This window comes from Hesperophylax consimilis, chromosome 4 (genome assembly GCF_061612785.1).
Source record: "Hesperophylax consimilis isolate HC1 chromosome 4, BYU_Hcon_1.0, whole genome shotgun sequence".
Lineage (NCBI taxonomy): Eukaryota > Metazoa > Arthropoda > Insecta > Trichoptera > Limnephilidae > Hesperophylax > Hesperophylax consimilis.
This window is the reverse complement of record NC_142839.1, coordinates 2461688-2483537: the sequence shown is the minus strand read 5'-3', so window position 1 is coordinate 2483537 and position 21850 is coordinate 2461688. Positions and strand designations below refer to the sequence as shown.

At 35.1% G+C, this 21850-nt stretch overlaps 2 protein-coding genes across 3 annotated transcripts; one reads left to right on the top strand and one right to left on the bottom strand.

Annotated features, from left to right (window-relative positions):
• Positions 1-872: 872 nt before the first annotated feature.
• On the top strand, positions 873-11139 carry drongo (Arf GTPase activating protein drongo). Its single transcript, XM_089651221.1, has 6 exons — positions 873-1060; positions 1689-2132; positions 3909-4036; positions 4149-4211; positions 8046-8179; positions 10713-11139. Exons 1-6 carry the CDS (start codon positions 897-899, stop codon positions 10761-10763), a joined length of 984 nt encoding a protein of 327 aa, XP_089507347.1. The 5' UTR covers positions 873-896; the 3' UTR covers positions 10764-11139.
• Positions 11140-16282: 5143 nt separating this feature from the next.
• LOC149424032 (asparagine synthetase domain-containing protein CG17486) lies at positions 16283-21114 on the bottom strand. Of its 2 annotated transcripts, XM_089631136.1 has the most exons (8): positions 20967-21114; positions 20625-20888; positions 20074-20260; positions 19769-19965; positions 19270-19679; positions 18272-18443; positions 17847-18088; positions 16283-17442 (listed from the first exon to the last, which is right to left on the bottom strand). In XM_089631136.1, exons 1-8 carry the CDS (start codon positions 21036-21038, stop codon positions 17256-17258), a joined length of 1731 nt encoding a protein of 576 aa, XP_089487262.1. In that variant the 5' UTR covers positions 21039-21114; the 3' UTR covers positions 16283-17255. The 2 variants fall into 2 exon arrangements, with proteins under 2 accessions (XP_089487262.1, XP_089487263.1); XM_089631137.1 differs by lacking the exon at positions 20967-21114 and having other exon boundaries at positions 20621-20751.
• Positions 21115-21850: the final 736 nt, after the last annotated feature.

Here is a 21850-nt window from a genome sequence, read left to right as displayed (position 1 = left end):
TACAAAATTTGTAAGAATGGCTCATTTTTATAAAATCGAATGCATTTTTATTTTTTTTATTGAGGGATTTGACACTGTTTTCTCAACAGTGGATATATTATTATATCTTCGATCAAGCCATGCAAAGTTAAGGTTTACGGTTATAATATTAGTTGCAGTCCCTCTGAAAACCAAAAAAATACACAAATTCAGGGGGGCAATCAGCATTTTCTGAAATGCCAATAATTAGATCCGCCCCTGCAAAATATTCTTAAAGATATTTAAAAAAATCATTATTATCATGAATATTCGGGGAAAATTATATAATATTTTATAAACATAATATATTATTTATTTATTCATAAATTTACAAAAACATAATTTTACCAAAACACAGGTAAGTTATTATGAAAATAGAATCCGCTGGCGCATCGCGAATTTTTTGCCGGCGCACGAAGAACTCCTTTTTCACTCGTTGAGAGCAATCTTATGTTTTTTCATAAATTTCTGAAGCTTATGCTAAAAAATCGAGTTGGCAACACTGCTGACTACCACACCAACGTCGCTACCACGCCACTGACGGTTTATTTATGCCACTGACAGCGATGAACATACCTACCGAAATTGCGGCAGGTCTACCGATTTCAGCAAAAATCTACCAAAATTCTTGAAAATCTACCGAATTTAATGAGGGGAAGATTAATCATAATGGGGGGAATTATTCCTTTTCGAAATTCTCTAGCTACCTTCCCCCCCTATGTACTTTAAAAAGCACCTATAAATATTTTGACGATCTACCGATTTCTTATTCTAATCTACCCATATTTTTCGCCCAAATCTACCGATTTTCATTTTCGCGGTATGGCATCACTGACCACTGACAACCACTGGCAACATTGTTATGACTAATTGTAAACATGGCTGCAGCTAAAAAGAAACTGGATGACAAAAATTTGTCAATTTTACGTGAATTAATTACTCAAAATGGAAACAAAAATTGTTTTGATTGTTCTCAAAGAGGTCCGACTTATGTCAATATGACTATAGGTTCTTTTATTTGTTCCAAATGTTCGGGAATGCTGTAAGTAGACATTTTATTGATAAATACTTTCTATTATCCTTAGTGAAAGTTTGTCTTTTCTTTGTTATTAGTTGTATTGTTATATTTTATAAGTAACTTCAAACTTTATTTAATAATTATATCAATAAACCTTACCGCCTCGTGACCCAATTGATTCAGAATCGATCGGCAGCTTATTTCGCCCCTCCCATTAATATCTTAACATTATAATATCCTTAAATTTGACGTGCGTAATGGTTCATGCTTGATTACTGACTTGCAATTTAGAGTTTCAAGTCCAACGCTAGCCGTGTTCTGACTAAGCCTATACAATAACAACTTAGAAGGAACCCATATCCAATACACATTATTCCACTAGAATGTTGTTTTGATATATTAATTTGTAAAAATGTGTTTCGGATACATATTATTTTTGTTTGTGTTTACAAAAAGGTCTCCAATCCTTCGTTTTCGTAATCTGTAATACCACGAATTGCTTATCCAAGGTGTGGAATAGTCAACTGGGTACATTTTTGTTTTGATTATTGATTTGAAAGTAAAATAACTCTTAACTATTCACCAGTCAAGGGCATGTGCTAGACTAACAACAATTATTATTTAGAATTACTTACATGCTCTTTATTTTCAGGCGTGGGTTGACTCCCCCTCACCGAGTGAAATCTATTTCAATGGCAAGTTTTACTCCAGAGGAAATACTACAGATTAAAAGCCAAGGCAATGACTATTGCAAAGGTATTTGGCTGGGCCTCCACGAAGGCAACTTGCCTGTGCTCAAAGACGAGCAAAGCATTAAGGACTACATGTCCGAGAAATATGAAAAGAAAAGATTCTATTTGGATCCCAGCTTTTCCAGGAAGCAAGTAGTTAATATAGAAAAACCCGCTGCAGTCCAAAATACTAGTCCAAAAGATAATGGTATTTGGAATAGTTCGTCCATTAAATTGCCTACTGCGAGACCAACATCTTCTGGCACTCCATTGTCCTCATCCTTTAACATGGTTAAAACTGCTCACATTCTCCCTCCGCCCACAGAGCCAATGAACTTCAATCAAGTTCCGGTTTCCTGCCCCAAGTAAGTTATAGTCATCAACTATCCACAATATAAGGTGCCGTCAAAATAATTGCATGCCTTCATTTATACTTTCCCTCAAATTTTCATTTCCTGCCTCCAACAAGTTATCGTCATCTACAATGTTCAATACATGCTCGAAATAAATCAAGTTCTTGCTTCCTGTCCCAAGTAAATTATATTTATCGACAATATTAAACGTGTGGTCTAGTCATGGGTCAATTGATGATTTTACACGACCCACTGGCAAAGCGATCGGGTTGAAAGATCCCTATCTTTGATCGATCGATAACATAGATCCTATAAAGCGAAGAAAAAATAAAAAAATGTCATAATTTATCGACGTGCCATGTGATGTACCATGTTGGTGTAGACCAGAGGTTCCCAAACTTTTTTGCCTCGTAGACCACTTGCCAAATATTTTTTTTTCCGTAGACCCCCTGCCTGCCGAATATTGAATTTTCCTAAAACTATTAACGTCCCATGTGATAATCATTTATTTTTTCGTAAAAAGATTCCCTTCCCTTGCCTGTCCAACAACCGGGTGGCGGTATAGTTCTTCTGTATTTGCATTGTGCAGACAGGGGCGCCCTTGTGAAGTATTACACCAAATGAAAATGAAGCAGGATAAGCAACGGGAATTTCTTTCTGTAGCTGGCCCTACAGAACTGCCCATTAAGTTCTTTGTCAGTGCTTATTCCGGTCATTTCTTCTTGTCACATGATTTCCGATTCTTCGACGTTCCATTTCCATAGTCAAAATGTCCTCAAACTTAGTTTTTACGTCTGTGTGAAGTACATTTAAATGTTGATAAATGTTGGGGAACTAGGAAAATTCGCGGCTTCCGATGTGCAATGTTTTGCTTCAATATATTAATTCTGACGAGATATATCTCTGTTTATATACCTCAATAAACAACTTTACGAAATATAAAAATACAAATATCAAATAAGTAATTTCTCAGTCTATTATATGTAAACGGTGTTATTTGTGTTAGGTGTATTGTGTCATTTACGGAACTCCTAAATGTTGACTTGAGGTAAATGGGGGTCGGTTCGTATGTACCCCCATTTGAATCTTGTGGACCCCTAAATTTTTTTCTCGCTGACATGGACCCCCAACAAGCCGATATCGAACCCTGGGGGTCCATATAGACCACTTTGGGAACCTCTGGTGTAGACCATAGATGTTTAAATTGCGTACAACTGGCATCTCGAGTCTCATATTCGTGACAGAGAAGTAGAGAAGGTTAATCTGAAATGGACTGTAATTGGGATTCCACTTACCGGAGACAGATAACTTCAGAATGAAATTCGAGACACCCGGTCTACAAAGTTTAAACATTTATGGTCGCTCGCCACGAATGACACGGGCGCGCTGATTGAGCTGACAGCTCATCAATAATCAAATATTTTTTGCAAAAGTGACCTGATCAATCGTTGATAGTTCGTGATCAGCCCGATCACAATCGTCCCAGGACTAATGTGGTTAAAGTAATTGCAATTATTTCTTCATTTACAGCACGGAATAATAATAATAATAACATGGCATTTATATAGCGCAGTTTAGTGTCATTTCACTTCAAGTGCGCTTACAAACATTATTGAGATTACTCTGCATGTTACGGAACTATTTTCTTAGTAAAGGATAAAAATATTAATCTTGCGAAAACAAAGCCATGATGAATCCTTAGTTATACAAAATTGAAGTGCTTTGTTGTGGAATGAATTTTGATTGCAAGATAAACCCAATATTTAATGAGGCATTTTTGTGTTTCAGATTTCCTGTTGATTTTGCCTCAGCGGATATATTCAACTCTAGTCAAGTGAACAATAATATCGTAGGAGCTTCGCCGCCGACCCACCGTATCACCAATTCCGACAGTAAAAATGCAAATACTGTTTCCCGTGAGTATAAAATCAGATAGTCCTCGTTAGTTGAATTTCTAATGTGAATTTATTAACATTGAGTCAAGTATTTTATAATTGGATGACTAATCGCTTGGTCATTTGGTTTTAGACGATCGATACGCTGCACTGGCCGACTTGGATTTTGCTCTTCGTCAGCAGTACACTCAACCAGGTTTGTTGTCTTTGAAAAATATTTAACCTTAGATATAGAATGCTTGGTACTTCCGCTGAGAGCTTGGTTGTCACTTCTGTTTCTGTTACATGCATTGTCTGAGAAAAGGGAAGAGATTACAACAGATTTATTAATGCCATACATATATCCCAGAAGGATTATTCTGTATCTTTAGCATTAAGTGTCGCCATTTGTGGGACTTAACACAAAAAGGATAAAATCAATCAAAGCAAAGTCGAAATTCAGAAGGCGTCATTTTCGGTGGTGAAATTTTTTCATGACTAATAACTCTTAACATGGATTACGCGGCAAATGCGCCGTCATCTCTGGCGTTAGTATAACCACTATAAAAGTTGACGCCTTAACGCGAGCAAAGTGTTTAGCTTGTTAGCGAGATACGGAAACCGCGTTTAAGAAACGTTTTGGATACGGCCGATTTAACACGTGTTAGGCTACAGCAAGAGATACTGAATAACCCCTCAGACTGGCTTTGTAATTGACTCAGTTTCTTTAAAATGATGACTGACCGTATGTTAGAAGCGTAAACTGCCACACAACTGTGTTGGCACATATTCCTTGCTTCATCCACTTTCATATATCGTCTCATACATACTCGTGTCTCCTTCCTCATTCATCCATTCTACATGTCCAAACCATCTAATTGACGGCCGGTATAGTCCAGTGGTAACGCATTGGACTGCCATTCCGAAGGTCGCGGGTTCGAACCCGGCGTGCGCAAATAAATTTTATTTGATTAATTTGTGTTATTTCACAATTAATTAATTAAAATAATATATAGTATATTTGCGGCACGTTCCAGAGTGGAAGATACTACCAGTATCGCCCTGGTGTAAGACCACCATTCAGAATTGAAACGTTGCTCCAAATGGCTTTAGCCGTGTTTAGTGACTAGATCTGAATAGCCAGGTACTTCCCCACCTTCCTCTTTCCCCTCCCCACTTACCTTTAGCCTCACAACATCCCCCAATTGGGGATGCCATAGTCTCACTGGCTCCAGACGGGAGCAGTTGGGACTCTTGTGAGGTATTCACTATAAAAAATAAAAAAATAAAAAAAAATCTAAGTTTCCTTTTCTATAACTTATTTATCATCAGACTTGCATACTTTCTGAATCTCTACATTTGTAACACGGTTATACATGGTTTTACCACACAAATTCCTCATGCATCTCATTTCTACAGCAAGTAGTCCATTTTTTATCCTTTCTCTACCAGTTCCATGCCTCACTTCCATACATCAAGGTTGGTATTAGCACAATTGTGGACTGCTAGGCTCCCTTCTATGGAAAATTTTTTATTAACGCCAACTGCGATCAGTCCTCCATTAATGGAATTTCTTGCATTTATCTTTCTTTCAATATCCTCATCGGCCTTTCCATGTTCCGTAAACATACTACCCAAATATGTACACAAATTCATCCACCTACTCCATGTATACATCATTAACAACTAGGTATATTGCACCTGCTTTCGTACTCTCTCTTTCAAACACCATTACTTTGGACTTGCTTGTATTTATCGGATACGAGATGTAGATCGAAAGGTATGGATGTACTGTTACGAATCAGCATCGCATCATCATCGTACAACAGGCAACATATTTTCAGAATGCTCATTTTCGTGCCCAAGCCCACAGTTTTCAATTCTTGCATGCAATTAATTATCCATGTGCAGATTGAATAACCACGGTGACAATACACAGGGGGCATTTCACTATCTCTGATTATGTTCTGACTAAGCACTAATCCGCGGATTAGTCATTTTTTCGTTTTCACTATATCTGAATAACGCTAACACTCGGGTTAAAGTTTGATTTGACTAATCAGTGCTCGAACCTCACGTTGGCGCTATTCCTCGAATCAAAGATGGCGTCAAAACATTCCGAGTTTGACAGCGGAGGAGTGAGTCGAATTTTGTTGCGAATTATTATGGATACCGAGGTTTTTGATTTACAGAAGCAGGTGAAAGGGCGGCGATGCGAAGGCCGCGTGTTTTAAGAGTTCGAATGAATTTGAATGCTTGTATGATCCATCCTGAATTATTTGATTGTGTTCAAAATAAGAAACAATGTATTAATTCGACACGAATCTATCTAAAATGACCTGATAATCAACATAACATAACCAAAAAAATGCATACTTTGCGGTGTGCGGATTATGGCGGGAAACTGGATGACGGCGCACAACGCCAATTGACCACAGATCAATTGGCGTTGACGCTAGCATTCCATAGACATTGCGGCAAAACATGACAGGCGTTGCAGTAGATGGAGTAACTGCAAACATTTTCCGATGTTGCCAGACTATTTCGAGTGTTATCTATCCGGAAGCTCGACAACAATGGTGAAACGGTCATCGTTGAATAACGAAGTTATTCTGTTCTTTAAAGCCAGCCAACGGCTAGCTAGTCAGATATTTAGCCCGACATAGTGAAATACCCCCACAGTCTTGCTTAACACCTGTTTGCACTTAATTTGTAAAATTGTCAAACAAAGAATTTGCTAATGCATACATACCTACATAATATTGCAGCATTTAATTATTGGTACTTAGGTATGATTGGCAATAAAATATAGGGTCAAGAAGGTCATTGTTATCTGCATCTAGAGATAAAACCTTTCAGTTGAAATATAGAGTGCTGGTTGTTAATTCATTTTATTATGTATGAAATGATTGTTCTTACTACTACAAAATTATTTCAAATATGACTTTGCGGAATGTCTCGATATAGTACTAAATCAATTATTAATATATAAATAAAAATTTAAATGTTCGTTTATTCTAAAATCTTAAATCTCCGAAAGTTTTTTACCGATTTTTTTAAAATTGTGACACCACCACAGACATAGGAATTAATAGACGAGAAGATAATGGCGAGGGGTAAAATCAACTGTTGAAGAACGAAGGGAGTAAGGCTGACTGTGATTCGTCAATAAATCAATCTGACAGTAAATAGGCATCTCGCATTATAATATCACCATTTACTTCTTAAAAGTAAAATCTGCTTTTGAATGAATAGACATTTTTACATGGGAGCGCAAATTACTCGCCACGTTATGAACTAATTTGCGAAGTCCAAATTCGGCAAAGTAAATTTCTTCTGTTTGCAGAGTCGTAGTTAGTTTCAGAGTATTTAGTTAAGACACTTTTACAAATGTTTCATAATTTACTTACCCCAGTAAACAACGATGAGCACACTTGAGAATCGCTACATTGTGATGTGATAGTATATGTTTCTAAAACTGATCCATATAATACGGTGTGAATAAGCTTAAAATAAAGTAAAATAATGCTTACTTATGGAATGTAATACGACAATTGGGTTTATTCTCTTTTTCACGTCTATTTTTACAAGTTTTCATATCACAAGTCAACATTTTGCCGTGTTATTTCGTAAAATGAACCGATGATGCCTCGACCATAGTTCGCACAAGAATGATGACGTCACGTTTTCAAATTTCACTTGAAGCCATACGCGAGCCCAGCCGGCTCCAATGGAACCGGTATGGGGAGTGGGGATAATACGCTTTTAATCACTTAGGGCAGGTCTACTAATATTCATATGTCTATGGACACCACGTTGCATTAGAATACCTGTATTTTTTTATATAACCTATACAATATAGATGTCACCTGTGACAGGAAAAAACATGCATTTTTCACCGCCATCTGTTGGACACAAAAGCAAAACACGCTATTGTTTCTCTATCTGCACAGACAAACTCATCCACAGCAACGCGTGGCGGGGAACAGCTAGTTATTAATATATTAGTTTTGGTTATGAAAAGCAATTATAATCGTGCTTTCTTTTTTAGCTGATGCAAAGTCCCCACAAGCTGCCAACCCGTTTGATGTGGCGGCCATGAAGGAAGCATCGAAAAATCCATTTTCCGCAAACAATATTGCCGTGAATGGAAATAATCCCAATAATTATTCAAATCCGTTTGCTGTAAGTACCCTTTAGTATTTTAAAACTAAAGTAAAATCAAAAATTTACCTCCTTTATAAATTTGCTTTTTCCTTTTTACCTTTATTTGAAAAAATATATTTATTCATTTATTAAATTTATATTTAATTTCATTTTAATGTCTATACTCTAGTAGTAACTAAAAATGCATAGTAAAAAATATTCCTATATTTTACAAGAAACAATAAATGGATGTACGTTAATTTGATTATTATTTACTCGAAGGTTGTATGCAACTTTAATTAGATAGTAGATCTTATTCTGCATTTAATTTTAAATGGTCATCATTAAGTCTTGTGTTGTCGGGAAAGAGGAAAATAATTTGCAACCAATTAAATTATTTATTTATTTTAACCTTGGCAATCCGTGTAATATCACTGAAGCATAATACCTATAATGCGAGTTTGTTTACCAAATTATTCGGTTAACTGGGTTTTACACAAATTAACGATTTTTAATGACAATTTTTTTATCTTGTTTTTCTCTATATTGTTTGTCATTGACAAGGGGATAAACAGTGAAATTTGAGATAAGAGAGATAGCAAAACCCCGAATATCCTAAAAAGTATTTATCATTAAAGATCTCCTTTTATTCATGAGCCATGTCCAGGATATGTATCGTTGGTGATTAGTTTGTGGGCATTATTGGAAGATGACTGATATACCCTTATTGAATCAGAATACATATTAAATATTAGTCAGATACTAAACAAAATACATAACTTGCCCCACAAGATAAAATAAGTCCAGAAAAATATAATGTATAGGCTTATGAAAACTGCTTTAACCCCTCCGACTTTTCGCGAACTTGAAGCTAAAATGTCTTTATCGAAATGTCAATTTCACGAAAACGTTGTGTTATTACCGCCTCACAATCAAAGCTCTATAAATGAAACATTACTGAACGGAGCCGAATAGTAAAAACTGTTTTAGAAAGGTTACAAAATAGGCTTTCAAATTGTTGTATCATAAATAAATATTAACATTTGTAAATATTTAAATTTAGAATGGAAACATGAAAAAATTGTAAAAATGACTCACCTGTAATGTTTTATGTAAAAACGATACTAAAATCACGGATAATGTAAAAAAAAAACACTTATTTCATCGTACAAATGTACAATAAACAATTCTGTCACTTCACTTTTTGACCATTTCATACAAAATATATTTTTAAAAAAATAATTAAACTTGCGAGGCGGGTCGGCACGTCAAACGGCTTTCTTGACGTCGTTTTACGATTTGGCGGGTAAAATTTGCTTCCACTGAGTAGGTCTTTTTACGGGTTTCTATGGATAACTTTGAATAGAGATGTGAAGCTTCATTCAATACGAATATTCTACTTTTTGTTTTAGGGATGTCACTAGAAGAATAACGGAGTTATGACGATTTTTGTGGAAACACACGCGTTGACGTGTAAACACGCTTATTGTACTTGACTGCTATCGTTATTTTATCGTGTATATCTGCTTACGTTGCTGACCGGTTAAAGTTCAAAATCTCCTACTTACGAACCCATTTTCGGTTATGGTTTTATTGTATAATGTGGCAAATTAAGTGATTTATAAAATGATCGAAAAACATTTAAATATTTGTGCCTCAACATCCACAAAATAAAATAAGAGGCACTTTTTGGCCATGTTTTTTTCTTGCATAAATCAAAACAGGCGGATGGTGTGAAGAGGGAATTTAAGCCTTATCGCCATCTACGTAAGGTGTGTTATTGATAGCGGCTCGATTCAAAATATTACACGACGTAGTGCATCGCCTTATGTAAAAAACAATGTGATTGAAAAACAAAAGGTTTTTGCCGCAACTAGGATTTAAACGCAGGATCTTCCAATATCAGGGTGACTGCTTTCACCACTGACCTATTGCGTACCTCCAATACCAATAAATATTGTGTTTTTTAAATTATTTTATATCTTTTGCCATTTTATCTCCTTGGGGCATTCACCTCTATCTATTTCGAGAAGTTTAATCACTAAATCACCGCATTGAGGAATTTCATTATCATGTGTGATTTTTTAATTTTAAAAATATTGTAAGGACCTTCTCTCACAGAGATACGCAAGTATCTGATACTTATGTCGCAAACAACTTGTTGAATTGAATTCTCGATACGTCAAAACTAGTGTGCCATAACCTCATTCACAATCTAAGAGTTACTGTATCTGTTTTTACTTCTTATCATTCTATGCTTGAACTGCTTTGTTCCTAGTGTTAATCTACTGCAGATGCATTGTTAGAAAATAGGTTAGCAACAAGTTAGGCGACAACCTCGCCTAACTTGTTGCGGGAGACTGGCGTTGCCGATGAGTTTACAAAATTTCGGAATGATGTGCATGTGATGCCATGATACTTGAATCATCGATACTCGGGATACTTGCGTATCACTAAAGAGTTGTCTAGGTATCTAGTTCAATAGTCTACCAAACAGAAGAGTGTAAAAGAGAAGATTTGTCTGTTCAGTTCAGTTATGATGTTTAATGTTTGTATTGGTGTTGTGTTTCAGATGGGGTCCGGAGTGACACAAAGCGGCCACTCGAAGAATCCTTTCTTGTGATATAGTCAATATCGGAGCCTTATTCCAAAGTGACCTTTCTCAAAGACTTGCTGCCTTAAAGTTTACACATAATATTTGATAGCAATTTTTTTTGCTATCAACACAATTATTTTTTATTATATTATGACACTTGCATAAGCGATTATTTTTAAACCAACAATTTTAACCACTTTCATGACTATACTTATGTGTTAAATTTGTACGTTAATAATATTTAATCAAGTATTAGATGCTCTCTTTTTATTCATTTGTGTTGATAATATCTTATTCATGTTCCATTGACAGAATGTTTACATAATCCACAAAAATTAGTCAAATTATATGTTTAAATGTTTGTGTTTAAATAATTCATAATGTGAGAGTTTATATATTTAGTGGTAAAATTGTTTCATAATTTATTGTTCAAAAAAACTAAAGGAAAATAAACGCTTGCCACGGCTATTTTATAAAAAAACATGTCTTTTAATTTATGTATTTTATCATAACACTAATACCTAATTTTTATTGTTTACTCATGTTTTCTCTCTTTAGTTATTATATGAGCGTGCAATATAAACAAAGTTAAACCATTAGACCAGAGCGACGGCCTCTGACTTTTGACGTCCTCTATGGTGGAGAGGTAAGGCTCTCGACTAGCAAGCTGGAGGTCGCAGGTTCAAATCCTGACATGCACAAGTAAATTTAATTTGATTAATTTGTTATTTCACAAATTACTCATTTAAAATAATATTTAGTATATTTGCGGCACGTTCCAGAGTGGAAGCTACTCTTAGTATCGCCCTGGTGTAAGACCACCCATCAGAATTGAAACCCTGCTTGAAATGGCTTTGACCGTGTTTGATGACAAGATCTGAATAGGAAGGTACTTTCTCTTCCGCATCTCCTTCCACTCCCCATTATCTTCAGCCTCACAACATACTCCAATCGGGGATGCCATAGTCTCACTGGCTCCAGATGGTTGGGAGCAGTTGAGACTCTTGTGCAGTTTCACATAAACAATGAGTTACAGATCTACAAACTTTTCTGTGGGGGTGTTGCTGTAATAGATAATGGATATTTCTTCAGGACAGGCTTGCGGACTTATTTTTATATATTCGTAATTTATTTTTATTTCCAGTTTTGCAGTGCTATAAATAATTATAAGAAGGAATGAAATTAAATGAAAAGTGACTAAACTGTATAAAAGTATCTATACATCAATCCAGTAATTAAACTTAATGAAAAACTCTCAAATTAATAATTATTTGTGAAAGGCTCGTCATGTGTTGCCTGTGACCAAGTTTTTTTAATAAAAATAAATGTAAATCTCGTTCATGCCCTCTTCAGTCCCGAGGCTAAACCACACACCAGAACGAAGAAATTTGTTTTTATCCTCTATTATTAAGGAAAAAAAGGTTTTTTTTTCTCGTACAGTGGAACCTCAGATTACTAGCATAATTTGTTCCAGAAATGTGCCCATAATCCAAAATACTGATCGAAGTAAATTTCCCTATGAGACTATGAATGGGTTATTTTGCAAAATTTGAACAATTCATCAAATTTCAACGTTAATTTTCAGGCTCTGTGAAAGTCATATATATCATATCATTATAAGCTAGTTGCTTGACAGAACTGAAATAATAATTGAACTTCTTTAAAAATCTTTCACAGAAATTAACTTTGAAATTTGAAGAATTTTTCAAATTCTCCGAAACAACCCATCCTACGATGATTCATTCCAAAGCCTAAAAATGGTCGCTTAATAATGATCTAAAAATATATGAAGGTAAACGACTGGAGAAAACACCAATTGCTGATTTATATCTACATTCAGTTGCGGATAATATATATATATATATATATATATGGAGAATTCTGATACCCCCCACACCAAATATAGATGCGGCTTGTGGGCGATCCTATAAACTTCCAAATGGCTCCCGATGGCCAAAAAAAAAGAAAATTCAAATGTTATTTTTCTAAGGAACCGGTTATTTTCGTGTTGAAACCATTTTTTTCTCAGAATTTCTCTAGCCACCCCCTTTCCAACATTTTAACTCTTTTTCGGGATATAGCTTTACTTTAAAAATCGAGGTGGCAACATTGACTACAACTGTCACTGTCAAACCGCGAGTGGTTTATTTATGGTCAAACCGAAGCCGACTTGTCAGATGATTGTTTCGTACATTTCGTTGTAATATAAACAATGCTATCTTATTTTTTCAGCGAGAGATAATTATAGTAATATAAGATTGACTTAATATGTAAAGCGATGGATTCAAAGGTACTAAATGTGTGCCGGCTTTGCACGGAGAAAATGGAACTTTCGTGTATTTTTGCGACTGACGGCGGAGTCAGTTTAGATGTAAAAGCAATGACTTGTGCAGTTATCCATGTGAGTAATTAATGAATTTCTTCATCTATCGATACATATATTTAACTTTTGATTGACGGTCTTTGTATTGAGATACTTTTTTTTATGTAATTTGTATGGCCCTTTGTACATGGAGATACTTACAAGCTACGTGACTGACAAAACCACAAGTAACCCTACCCAAAATATACTGAACTTCATCATTTTTTCACATTTATGATAAAAAGTAAACAATATTACTTACCTATCAAATTGACTTTTCTTCCTACTTCAATACAAGCCTTCTCCACTAAATCGTTTCTTACGTATTATAGTAACATTTAGTTATATAAATATGCATTTTTTTCCACCTCCAGTACAAATTTAACCAAATCATGTTCAGACGCATTACTGTTCTCACAAGTACTGCATGCAACTGACGTCAAATTCGTAGTCGATGCGTAGCGTCTTGTACGAACACTAGCAAAGTACTATGACAGGTACTCACGAGCTACGAGCGTGATATGCGCGTGAAAATCAAGTCGCTTGTAAGTATCTCCATGTACGCAAAGGTGTACCAATTATAATTATTGATAGAACCTACATGTCATACATTATAATAATACTAGCTGACGTGTGCCCGGCATTGCTTGGGGGTGTGAAGGATTTGGAGTAAAGTTTTGAATCTCTAAATAGTATAAAATAAAGACACTATTTGCGTATATATAAACCTTCTGGAAGAAATTCTCTAAATGATAGTGAAATCATTATCAAAATCCATTTCGTAGTTTAGAAGAACTAAGCGCACAAACAGACAGACGCGGATAGCGACTTTATTTTATACTATTTAAAGATATCTATCATGCTATGTATAAATATGTGGGATCAAAATAAAATTTTCAAAAATAAATTTCAAATAAAAATAGGCATTTGTTCATCAAGCACTCAATGGAAGTACTCACAGTTTGTAATTGCTCTCCTGAAAAGTTGTTGTTTCTGATGTGTACTCTTAATGCTTAGCATGATAGGTATTTGGTAGACAGATTCGATTATAATGACATATTCTTTATTTCTTTTAGATACATAAACACGATGGTCTACCTTCTTTGATTTGTATCACCTGCAAAATGAAATTGAACGATTTTTATGATTTTAAGAGGAAATGTGAAAACACAGAGTTAAAGTTGAAATCTCTATTGGAATCCAAAATTGAATGCAAGCAAAAAACGATAGATGATAAGGATACTAAACTGGAAGATATAAAAGAGGAGTTCGATATTATTATAAAATCGGAGATAGATTTATCCGAAAGAGAGTATACAGACGATTACACTGAATTAACTAACGATTCAACCACGTTTGAAATGACTAAAAAAGAAACCAAAGAAAATTGCGATTTCGAAATGTGTGAAGAACTCCAAAAAAACATTTTGACAATAGAAAGCAATCATTTCCCAAGTAAATTCAACAAAAAGAAAAGAAAACATAGTACAACAAAAATGTCAAAAGACAACTCTAAAAAAAATCTTAAATTCAAACCAAATAATGATTGTGAAGCTAAAACTTCTCACTCGCAAAAGTTTCTCGAAAAATTAAAATCTTTTGGTGATTCAAAAAATAAGTCCAGTGAAAAAAAGACTCCTAAAAATTATCAGTGTGAGCTCTGCGGCTGTACGTACAAAACCAAATCTATTCTTAAGAAGCATTTGCTGACACACACCAGTGAGAAGCCTTTCAGCTGTCCACTCTGTTCCAAGCAATACACGAGAAGCGAACACCTCGTAGTCCACATGCGAGTTCACACGGGGATCAAACCCTACGTTTGCGAAATGTGTGCTCGGCCATTCTCTAAAAACCAGGACCTATCCAGACATAAGAGGATTCATTTTGACGAAAAGAAATTCCAGTGTACAAGATGCGATCGTAGGTTCAAACGATCGGCGGATGTCCACACACACATGCGTACACACACTGGAATTCGACCATTTGTGTGCAAGGGCTGTGATAAATCCTACACTTCACACAGTGGTTTGTGGAAACATTATAAAAACAATTGTACCCTCAGCATCACAGAACGGAAACATTCCATTACATAAATAAAGAAATTCATCAAAAACGTTTGTTAATATCCTGCCGCCGAAAGCTTTGTCGTAATCTCCTTTTCTGTTACATGCGTCGCTTATGAGAAAGAGGTAAAGGTTAAATCATCATTAAGCCTTTAGTTACATTTCTCCCGCATTGGATTGAGTGATACATCGAGAATGTGGGTTGTTATGGATCATCCACTGAGTATTTATTATGCTGTGTATTATAGTATGTTTTTCGTCAGGCTGCATATCACGTAAAACACACATTATTTTTTTAACACGTTGAACGCCATTGTGGAAATGAAGAAACATTACCATTTTAAATTTGAAAAAAAAAAAACTCAGATGGCATCGGCGACCATTAAAACGTATTCCTTTTTTTTTTGACTAAAACTTTCTATAAAAATCAAGAAAATTCACTGCGGTCACCTGTGACCGTCATGGCACTATGGGAGAAAAATGACGATTTTCGTTATGAGGTCACCGGTGACCTACATGGCGTTCAACGTTGTAACATTTCTTGCCAATTGATGGGTGATGAAAGGATTATTATAAATAATTAATGATGGATCCTAAGATTGTGACATTAATTTGATGATTCCATTACAATAATCAAGACATCTCAACCACGCGCACTGACAATAAATGTATGTGGGTAGCAAATGTAATCTGTGAAGGAAGTTCTAAATAAAAGAAGGTTTTAATTATTACAAGAAGCTAATTTATTGAAATAACAATTGTTAAATATTTGAACAATAAAACTAACATGAGACTCTAATAGATTTTATCTCCGGGCGTGTCAAGAATGCACGTACAATAAACGCCATCTTGATAAAATATGACTAATGAGCCGATGACATGATTATTTAAAAACTCTAAGGACGGGTTGTTTCGGAGAATTTGAACAATTCATCAAATTTCAACGTTCATTTTCAAGTTCTGTGAAAGACTTATTCAAGTTCTGTTTTAATATCATTGTAGGCTAGTTGCTTGACAAAACTGAAATAAAAACAGAACTTGAAAAAGTCTTTCACAGAACTTGAAAATGAACGTTGAAATTTGATGAATTGTTCAGATTCTCCGAAACAACCCGTCCTAAGTATCTTGTAAAGAAATGTCTGAGTGGGCACCAGCATAGTATTTAATAACTATGCACGAAGTCAAAACAGTAATCCCTATCGGAATGTTGAATTAAATATTATAAAATAAAAGTTAAAAGAAAAGACTTTTCGCGAATTGCAATATAGACCCTTATGTTCAGCGTCGCACGAAACACACCGCAATCTCCCGAGTCCAGCCACCAACTAAACCAGTCGAAGTACGCTCTGCACCGTGATCTCGAAAACAGGAGCGCCAACAGGAGAAAATTAACCAACTGATTATTTCCAATCGGGAAGGAACTCGCCGCCCAGGAGTAAGAACTGCTACAACGTGTTAATGATAAACTAATGTTTATAAGACAAGTTTTTTTTTATGCATAGGACAAAGGATAACTAATTATTATAAGCAATAATTAGTCTGGCTTAGCAATAATTAGTCCGATTAGCATCTGACCGGACATCAGAAGGTGTAATATTGTATTTTAGGCGACTAATTATTGTACACCAGTGTGCCGCGGCACACGCTTTGCGGAACACTGCTCTACACCTTAGGTGGAGATGAATAGTGGCGAATTTTTCCTAGCCGAAGCTCGACACCGTGGGTGGTGGAGATGAACGGTATTGAATTCCCCTGGGTGGATGCTTGACAACTTGTGTGGTGGTTGTAGCAATGTGGTCAGTGCTCGACTCAGACGACCGGCGCAGCGTATTCAGGTGACGCAAGTGTCACCAGTCGCAGGTAGTTGATTTCAGTACAAGTAGTAGACTGAACAGCCTTTTGGAACCACTTCTGGAGACAATTCTAGAAGCTGCGGGAAAGCTGGCGAATTCTCTTTACAAATCTCGTAATTTCCAGGATGTGCACGGCACATACTAAAGTAGCGTGTCACTACCAGAATATGAACTAAAAGATTTGTTTAAAAATTGTCAATGTAATGATGATTTATTAAAAAAATACATTTATAAAATAATTTTACAATATTTCTGTAAGCCTTTGCGAGATGTCTTTCGCATTATCTTTTTTATTGGCTATTTTCGAGCCAAACTGGATAGCTCTCTTTGGGAATGTTGATGCGCACTCCAGCTCTAACTTTAAAGCTGCTAATCTCAGCAGCATCTTTTCTCCTGTTCCTGGTCCGCACTTGGTGCTCGGGAAACACCTAAAAATTATCAGGGTTTAGTAATTTTATTTCTAATTATTTTATCCAATGAATTAAATTATTTGTACTTTGAAACGTGAAATCCATGTACATTTTATCAATCTTGCATATGTTTTTTTAGGTCTAATAATTTTAATTATAAAGAAAATATTCACTATTATTTAACACAAAGCGGTGCTTGCAAATTCAATTCAAGCACATAGTTAATAGTAGTGCTTTTTTAATAGAAAAGAAGGTTTTAGAATGGTTTCAAACCTGTTTTAATTTTTAGCATATTTTGTATGTATGCACTATAATCTACAGCTTTAAAATGGGAAATAGCCCAATGGTCCTATAGCCTAAGTTTGACTGGAACTCTATGTTAACCATCTCCTTCTTAAGTAAAACAAAAAAATCAACTGTACCTTTCCCATGTCTTTAGACTCTGAATATATTCAAGGAAGTTTTCATCCAAGTATGGCATCCGGGGCTGGCGTCCGTGGTGGCTAACGACGCGATCGTCTCTGGCGAGGTTGCGGTACGGAATTCTCTGCCAGTCTATCTGCAGCTCTCTCTCCAGGGCCCCCCAGCCGCCCCTCCGGAAAGAGTTCCTGTGCCGTGTGTACCCGCCGAAAAGCTCGTCTGCACCCATGCCCATTAAAATAACCTAATCAAATAAAAACTTTTTAGTTTCTATAAAATAAATTTACTCCATGAAGACCAGTAATAAAATAGTGGCCAAGCCCCATAATAATTATAAAAAGAATGAGGGTTTAAAGAAATAATACTGGTGTTATGGTATTCAGGTTCATAATTCTATTATGTCCAAGAAGTTTAATCCTGATCTTACCCTGCTTGTGGACTTGTACAAGGGGGTTTCACCCCTCGCAGCGAACCATAAAGCTGAGCCCAAACTTTCATCTAGGATTGACTGCAGAGGAAACACCAAATCTCCAATTATTTCTGCTTGTTTTTCTTTGAGTTCTTGTGTAGAGACATTTACTTCAACAAGGTTCCACTTCCTGTAAATTTTACAGAATAATGTTCAGTGACACTGTTTTCAAAGCATTGTTTCTGGCGGAATAAATGGCAACTAATTACATATTAACATGACCCCAATCAATTATTTAAATGAGGGGATTAAATGAATATCTTCCTAAAGGATAACAAATTATTATAAGCAATAATTACTCACAAATAAATTGAAAATATCTCCCGAGTAAAAATAAATGCCACCGACGGGAATTGAACCCGCACCTTCTGATGTACGGTCAGGTGCTACGTCGGCTTTTTCAGTGGTCTCAGTACTAGATCGACGTAGCTCAATGGTCTCAGAGCACCTGCCTGGACATTAGAAGGTGCGGGATCAATTCCCGTGGGCGGCATTTAACTTGGGAGATATTTTCAATTTGTATGGATATTTCAAGCGGCTAATTATTGCTTATAATAATTTGTTATCCTTTGTGCTATGCATAGTAAAAAAAAAACTTGTCTTATAAACATTAGTTTATCATTAAAAAATAATAATATCTTCCTGACTCCTACAACATCTTCTTGCATCCACTTGGGTCTTATATTCTTCTGTTACTTCTTTGTCCGGCCATTCACTCTACATGTCTAAACCATTGTATACATTCCTTTCATAATTCTCTTCGAGATGAGCAGCTTTAAAATTCAGGTGGAACCCTTGCAATGATCCCCATAGATACATATAACAGGAATATCACTTCTACTACATTCACTCTACTTTTATCCTCCCCCTTTCATTTTACTTACTTATAACATCTATTTAATAAAATATGTCACAATTTTTTATGAATATAGAGAGAATGACTAAAATTTTATTACCTTTTTGGAAATAGTCTCTTCAATTCATCTAACGATTGTAATGACGTCAATCTATCTGGCACTTGATAATTCTCACAATTTTTATGTTGGAAGGCAACATTCAACAGATCAATAGAATCATTTATTGGCACATGTAGATGAGCTAATGCAGCCAGAATGGTACAATCCAGGCCGCCAGAAAACAGGATTCCCACCGTACAATGGCTTTCGCATTTTGAAGGTTTATTTATACAATCTTTGCATAAACCGGGTTGCGTTTGGACACGAACTCTGACACTTTCAGATAATAGATCTACTAGTCTCTTTACTTTTGCAGAAATTATGTCTTCATTCAAAAGAGTTCTCAAAAACTTAATGCGACATGGAATTTCATCTGATAATTTCTCTATTCTAGCTAGAAAATTCAACTCCTGAAAATGAATAAAATGTTGCCAATTTGTAAAAATGCGAAAATATTGAAAATAACAGTGTTGCTAGTGTGGAAAGTAATTATTTTTACCTCTTCATTTATACAACTATGAGTTAATGAGTAATTCTGAACATCTGCATTAATTGTAAGAAGCCAATCTTCAATGGGGATAAAAAGATCATTGGAGGAATCTTCGGTCCACGATATAATTTTAATAATATTTTTCTCTAAATTAAGGCAAAAAATATTTCCCGTTGGAAGTTCAATAGCACCTTTATACTCCTTTCCTAGAAATCGATAAAAATACATTTAACAATGTAAAAATACATACATTTAAGTACGCTCCACTTCATTTGATGTAAATAATAAAATAAACATATGTGTATGTAAATTACCTAGTATACTGCTCAGAATAAGTTCACCGTCATTCCTGTACAATATCAGGCTTTTTCTTCCAAAGCGATCTCTACAAAAATAGAGATAATTGGTTTCTTTATCCCAGTAAACTAGGCTGAACGGTCCATTCAGAGTCTTCAACGTATTTACTATCCTATCGCCGGAATTCATAATTTCCCTGCTACTCTGAAAACATTGGCAAATGAAGAAAAATAAATAATGGTGTCACAATGACATTGGTTTGATTAAATTTAACAAATAATATGATAATTTTATGATATAAGGAGGTAAAATTTGAATCACAGTAATAATGATATTTGGTTGATTTATATAGCGTTGTTTTCGTGAAAAATCACCTCAAGAGCGCTGTATAATATTATTTATACCAAAAACCAAGTTCAAAATATTACCCTGATCTATACCTACATGTTTTTGAGAGCGTACTTGCACTATTGTTACGAGAATATAATTTATTTATGCCCAAATTAAGATTTATTATCATACAAGCATTAAGAATATATGATTCAGAAATTATCTTTATTTTACCAACAATTATTTCAGGATTCAATTTCTTAAATATTTCTTCAGTGTCACAGATGTTTGGGTTCCAATTTTTATCAAAAATATCTCCATTGAACAGAAGAGCAGCATGTTCCGATTCCATCGGTTGAACTCCGACTTTTTCTCCTTGCATCCACAGAGTATTGCCAATCATTTGTATTGAAAACTTTAACTGTTCAGTTGAAAATTTGGCAAGTAACGAATGACATTTGTCCGGACCTCTGCTGTTGAGAAGTTTTTCCACTTTGTTTTGCTGAAATATTTTACAAAATACCCAATTACAAAAGAAACAAAACAAAAATGTAAGAAATGTAAATAAATAATATTTTACGTTTTGTATTTGAGTGGCATCATTAGTAGGGGTATTTTGGTTGTAACAAATTTTGCAGAAAATTCCACACATTTTCGCTTACACGATCAATTCTCAATCCATAAATAATCAATCCAACAATAACATTGGAGCTGTCAAATTGGGCATGTGGCTGTCAAACAATTCCTATGGTCTATCTTTGACTCATAAATATACCACTCTCTAGATCGATATCTTCGGGCTTTTTGTATACAACAGAATTATACAGTACTTAACCACAGATATACAAGCAGTACCTACCGTGCGGAAAAGAGCAGTAGACAAGATAGAAAAAACTCAAGGTCATCTAAAAGTAAGATGCAACCATAGACAATATAATTGCTCTCGGCCTACTCCATTCATTCACTAGCCCAAAAAAAATATTTTAAAAATAAAAATGTCCTTGAAGCAGAAAAATGTCGAAATGTTTTCCAAGGGCAAGGTTCATCTGACTAAGAAAATAAACTTTTACAGTGCATTTCCTTGAGATGAAACTTGTAAATCTGAGAAGAAGAAACCCAAAATGACAAGAAATTTGCAAAAACACTGAAGAAAATTTCCAAAACATGATTGTCCGACAGTATGACGAAGAATTCCGACATTTTTCAGCCTCATGAACTCATGGTTACATATGTTTAAAAATCTTTAATTTCACCAAAACAATAAGATAATACAGGATAACACTAATCAATAACATGAATAAGTTTATCGATATAATAAATAACATTTATACGTTGTGGAGGAAGACATAATGTCAAGTATGAAGCATTGTTCAAAAAACCGAACGAATAACCTAAAACTGTTAATTCACTTTAAACTTGAACTTACGTAGGTAGGTTGAATATAATATGTTTGTAACTCGCTAA